This window comes from Benincasa hispida, chromosome 12 (assembly GCF_027475165.1).
Source record: "Benincasa hispida cultivar pf3 chromosome 12, pf3_genome.v1.1, whole genome shotgun sequence".
NCBI lineage: Eukaryota > Viridiplantae > Streptophyta > Magnoliopsida > Cucurbitales > Cucurbitaceae > Benincasa > Benincasa hispida.
Genome location: NC_143489.1, coordinates 83,441,228 through 83,447,275, shown reverse-complemented (window position 1 = coordinate 83,447,275; position 6,048 = coordinate 83,441,228). Strand labels below are relative to the sequence as shown.

Genomic DNA, 6,048 nt, shown 5'->3' with positions numbered 1-6,048 from the left:
AGTTGTTCTTATTGTCTACGTTGATGACATTGTTTTATCTGGGGTAATGAAGTAGTGGAAGTCAGAAAGGGTTAGTTAATTGAATTTCCTTCAAACCTATCAGTGTGAAATCAAGTTTCATGATGATGTAGAGATCATGAGGCTCAAAACAGAGATGACCCAAGAATTTGAAATTAAAGACCTTGAGAAGCTAAGATACTTTCTGGTAATGGAAGTGGATCACTCAAAAAAAGGTATATAAGTCTCTCAACGAAAATATACTCTGGACTTACTAAAGGAAACAGGCATGACTAGGTGTAAACCTGTTGACACACTAGTAAAGTATAATGTGAAGCTCAGTGATAAGAATGATAGAGTTCCTGTTAATAAAGAAAGGTATCAGTGATTAGTCAGGAAGTTGGTCTACTTGTCTCACACAAGACCAGATATTTCTTATGCAGTAGGTGTTGTCAGTCAGTTTATGCAAGCTCTTTATGAGGATCATATGACAGCAGTTGAACGTATCTTCCGGCACCTGAAAGGAACTCCTAGCAAAGGTCTAATGTTCAGAAAGACCGATAAACAATCTGTTGAAGCCTACACTGATTCTGACTAGGCAGGGTCTGTTGTTGATAGAAAATTGACGTCTAGGTACTATACATTTGTCTGGGTAATCTAGTCATCTGGAGAAGTAAGAAACAATGAGTTGTTGCTAGAAATAGTGTTAAGGCTGGGTATAAGGCCATGAGTCTAGGGATTTGTGAAGAAATTTGGTTGAAGAAAGTATTATCAAATCTCCAGCAAGATAATGAGCTTCTAATGAAATTGTTTTGTGACAATAAAGCTACCATCAGTATTGTAAATAACTCGGTTCAATACGACAGAACTAAATACGTAGAGATAGATAGATATTTCATTAAGGAGAGATTGGGCAGTGGAAATATAGGCATCCCTTGTATTCCTTCAAATCAACAAGTTGCTAATGTACTTACAAAAGAGTTACTAAGACAGAGCTTTGATTATTGTGTAAGCAAGTTGGGCTTTATCGATATTTATGCTCCAACTTGAGGGGGAGTGTTGAAAATAGGGTTATTAACTAGGGGCGTTTATGTAATTATGTAGACCCCTAAGGTTTCCTACTGTCTATTTATATAATGTATCCTTGTATATTCAATGTATCAAATTAAAATAATAAGAAGTCTCTATATCGTGGTTTTTCTCCCTGTACTAGGGTTTCCAAACTGTGTTGTTATTCTCTTCCCTACTCTTTTATTTTTAACATTAAACAATTCAAATTAATTCAAACCAAATGATTCTTGTTTTATTCTTAGTGAGCTAGCAAGGGGACCTAATGGACCTATAAATTGAAAGCTTTCAATGATACAAAATTAATTAAATAAATTCTTTAATTAAATTAATCAATATTCATTAATTGCAAGTCACTCTATTAAAGACCCACAAGTGTACTCTTCATACTGTAAATACATTTCTGTATCTATGGATATAACCAATCAACAGTAATTCGACATTTCATGAATCGTTTATAATTACAACTGGATCAAATTACTATTTTACACATGTAATTACATCTAACTCCTTAAGTCTCCCTGATTCTTTAATGAACAACCTGTTTATGATCCTACTATAAATAAAACCCTCTCGGGCCAGTGAGAGGGAGGGGCCCCATTGTTCAAGACCCGAAGTTAGCACTTAAAGGACCAATTCATCAACTTACCCTAAAGATGAGAAGGAGTGAACTTAAAGGACCAATTGGTAGGCATATTGAGTCGACGAATCTAGTCACTCTCATTAATACAGATCAAAGGATTGTCCTCATTGACAAGAGTTAATAACTCACTCAGGATTAAGGTCAATTCACTTATGCTCATTCTATGAAATGTTAATCTCTTTAGTCAACATTGTTATTAAAGGATCCCTGTGAAGGGTGCACAACGAAAGCAGATCATCCCAATTCTAAAAAATGTATAGAATGCAATTTTTACAGAGAAACAAAAAAGATTATGCATTTAATTAAACAAAAACATACAACATGCTTGAGAAACTAAGAAGACAAAAAGAGAATAGAAGACTTATCCTTGAAGAACGAAATCTTCAAGTTTCATTTTCTCAACACTTTCATTGCTTGCCGAAAGTTATCTTTGAGAACAAATTATTAACCCAACATGATGATATGTAGATTTTTATTGCAGTATTCTTGTTGAGTTCATATTAATTAGCCAGGTACTTGAAGCATAAACATGGAGAAGTTTCATTGCTAATGTGATCTTGTTGTTATGTTGCTTGTGAAATTATTATTCCGTGGTTTACATACTAATGGATCATTTGTAATATTTTTCTTTCCTAAGTAAGCAGAAGCTTTGCAAACATGGTATTCACTTGTAACTTAACATTCTTATGCATTCCCTGTTACCTGGTAAAATCATTCTTACTTGAACTACTTCTAGAAGTAAACACTATCCCCACAAATTAATGCATGTGAGTCCTTATAAAATGTTTATCCCACTCACTCTCTTCTTTACGAGAATTCTTAAGAGGCAACCCAACATAGAATTGACCCAAGCCAAACGATTAAGCCATTGAAAAGAAAGGTTAGGTCCACCCGATTGCTATATAGATAATAGCTATTAAATCTTTAGTCTTTATTAACCATACTTTAATTTCCTCGGGACCTATCTCATTTAGATGTAATTTTTAGTTCTTTCATGTACCCTTCTTGAATTCGGGCATAATTTAAGATTAATGGGTGAACATTGCTACTTTAGACAAAAACCAAAACCCAACCTTATATCTTTAAAATAGAGGTCATAAGTAATGGGAATACCAAATACATTTGGTTTATTATATGAAGAAGACTGGTAATACTTTAAACAAAGAAGAAAACTAAAGACATAACTTTATAGATACAGTAGAGAACACTAGAATAATTTTATTTGTTTACATATTATAAATCCACACACATCTCAAAGATGTCACTTTTTAGTAGAACATGATAATACTTAAAGCATGCAACAATTATTATTTAAAGCATGTTGTTGCTTGTGATGCTGCATCGGAACAATTTTAATGTCGTATTTGAAGTTGTAGTAGTTGATGCCATGATAAACACCATCGTGTAGGGAAAATTCAACTAAATTCCCAGCTATGAGGATGTCAGATTGTTTGTATGAGAAGGGAATATCACATGATCCCTTAGTTGCATACATGGTACCAATAATACTGCTCATTGCTGGTACAGTTACCTCATGTGTTATTCCATTTGTGTTTTCTACTTTTCTTATAGTTTCTCCCCATTTGTACTCTCTTGTCTTTCCATCCAAGATTAAGGCAACTCCTGTTTTGATTGTTGTCTTCACATCCGATAGTTTTGTTGAGATTGAAGAAGTCCATGTGCTATATGTAGTGTGTGTATATGGGAGATTTAGTCTTACAATTGTGGGTTCTCCTGTCCCATTTGTAGCTGATGCAGTTGCTAACACGACATCGGTTTCGTTATAAGTCTTCGCATCAGAGCGATGAAATACTACATTGAAGATCTTTCGTGAACGAACGAGCTCAATCATTCGTAAGTGGGCAAATGCATCAATTTCATTCCTTTGAGCAAAGAGATAATTTAATCTATCGTTAATCATGTATCGCTTCACAAAGTTTCCATTCCGCAAGTTACGTAAAGCAACAGTGGTGGAACTAAGTTTAGTTGGGGAAAACAAAGTATCAAGATTTTGAGTAGTGGTGTTGGTAGAGTCAGCAAGAATATAACGAGAAGTGTCACGTCTCAAAATTTTCCCAAGTGACTTGACTTTACTTGAATACTTCCATCCTTTGTCATGTAAGTCTCCATTTGAATGGTGGGATCTTCAATATCGTTGGATCCAAATTGCAAATATGGAAGACTGTCTCTTAAGATATCACGAAGATAAAGACCATTATCACCTCTAAAAGCAAGAAATTTTGGTAATGAAGTCAAAGACTCGAAGTTAATAACCCCGTTGAGATCACATAGATCTGTAGCAGGATCTGATAATTGTGCACGTAAGCATTCTCCATAAGGGGCAGCAGCCTTCCACGAGACCACATTCAGACCAAGAAACACATGAGAGAATCGAAATGATTGTTGTCATATGTTGGACGAAACAAAGTGGATGTCCATTTGGATTTGTCTTCTTGTTTTTGGTCAGCTCCTGTAATGATATAATGATGGTCTGAAGGGGAACTAACCAAATATTTGTTGTTGTAATAACATTTTATATGAAATAAAGATAGATCAAATTGAGCTTGCTCGAACTCGAACTTTGTAATTGGACTAAGAATCTCCTCTCCTGAGTATTGTAGAAATGTATGCACTGGTGAAGAATTTTCATTCACATACCACAAGTACTTGTTGTTGTACTTTGATTTTAGTGCTGCAAACTTGGGAAGGTACACCATTGTTGTCACTTTCAAGCTTTCCTTTTATGCTTTCTAGATACTTGAGTTTTCTTGTACTTGTTCTTATTACATGCTATGTTATTTATAGCACAACACATAAACATTCTGATCATCACTGTCTTTACAAATTTAAAGGAAAAAAGTTCCCATTTATCTTACCATTCAATTCGGTCAAGAAAAGAATAAATTAAAAGTTTCCATTCTAGTTTACCTACTTTAGTTTTGAAGTGTATTCAATTCACACTACATAATATACCAGCTAAATTATAAAAGATCTCCCTAACTTTGTACTTTGTGTCGAAAAAATCCATAAACTTTCAAAAGTTTCAAAAATACTCTTAAATTTTAAAAAAGATTTCAAGATACCCTTGTCGTTAGTATTAGATGAAAACCGTTCAAGTTTTCTTTGAAAAACATCCTTGAACTTTCTAAAGTTTCAAAAATATCTCTAATTTAAAAAAAGTTTTAAAATAAATTCACAATTAGTATGTGAACAGAAAATTTTACTAGCTCATTACAAAATAATTTGTTTCATATAGATATTCTCATTTTTTTCTTAATTTTTCAATTCTCAGCTTACAATAATTTTCTCAGCAATTAAAATAAAAACAAAAATTTTAAGTTAAAACATAAAATCTCACAAAATTTCAAAATCAAAATCTCTCCTAAAAACATACCAAAATGATAAATAGTCAAATAAAAAAATGTATTTGGCTACAAACACACTTAACTAGTAAAGTACAACATTGTCAAAACATTTAAGTCCTAAAATCTTTGGGTGATTCATTTATTCTCTTGCTTCTTATTATAGTCCATATAACTTAATGAAGTGTGCAAATGTATTTATTTATTTATTTATTTATTTTAGATAAATAAATGTCAAGCAATTAGCAAAAAAAAAGGAAGTAAGTGGGTATTGAAGAAGGGGGAGACAAAAAGATGGAAAATAGAGAATCAATTGTTTTTGGATAGAAAAATATGGAAAATAGAAGGAAAAAAAAGAGGGGAGATTATGTTTCTAAAATTGTTTTCCGATTCTATAATCCAATTGTATAAATTCTGAAAAATAATATTCTTATGTTTTTCATGAATCTAAATGTTGAATTTTAAATTTTAAAATATAGAATTATATTGAATAATGAAAAAAAAATATATATATATATAGACAAGTAATCATGTTATAAATTCAATTATTTTTTAAAAGTTAAAATATTTATTATGTAATGTACTAGAAAGTTATAATATTACAAAATAAATATTTATATAAATATTTTTAACATAAAACATATTCCTAAGTTAATTAATATTAGTTTATAATCAATGTAATATTTAGTGTGCAACCAATTGTAACTACGAATCGTTTTATAGTTTATAACTATAGTATATCAAACTCTTTGTTTAAATATTTTTAGTATACAATTTGTGTGTAGGTGTGGGTGGGTGCGTGCGTGCACTATGTATACATCCAACATCTAAAAAGTTAGAGGTTTTGAATCTCCCAACAGCAACATATTATTGAGTTAGAATCCTGAAGACCAATAAATCTAATAAATGTATTTAAAAGTCTATTATTTTTATCAACAATTTTAATATAAAGTAAAAGTTAATAATTTCTTGTAAATA

The 6,048-nt window shown here is 31.6% G+C and overlaps 1 protein-coding gene across 1 annotated transcript; it reads right to left on the bottom strand.

Moving 5' to 3' along the window:
* Nucleotides 1-2,996: 2,996 nt before the first annotated feature.
* LOC150032247 (uncharacterized) lies at nucleotides 2,997-4,425 on the bottom strand. The gene is made up of 3 exons (XM_090308454.1): nucleotides 4,216-4,425; nucleotides 3,803-4,057; nucleotides 2,997-3,635 (listed from the first exon to the last, which is right to left on the bottom strand). The coding sequence occupies exons 1-3, from the start codon at nucleotides 4,423-4,425 to the stop codon at nucleotides 2,997-2,999; spliced, it is 1,104 nt and encodes a 367-aa protein (XP_090164580.1).
* Nucleotides 4,426-6,048: the final 1,623 nt, after the last annotated feature.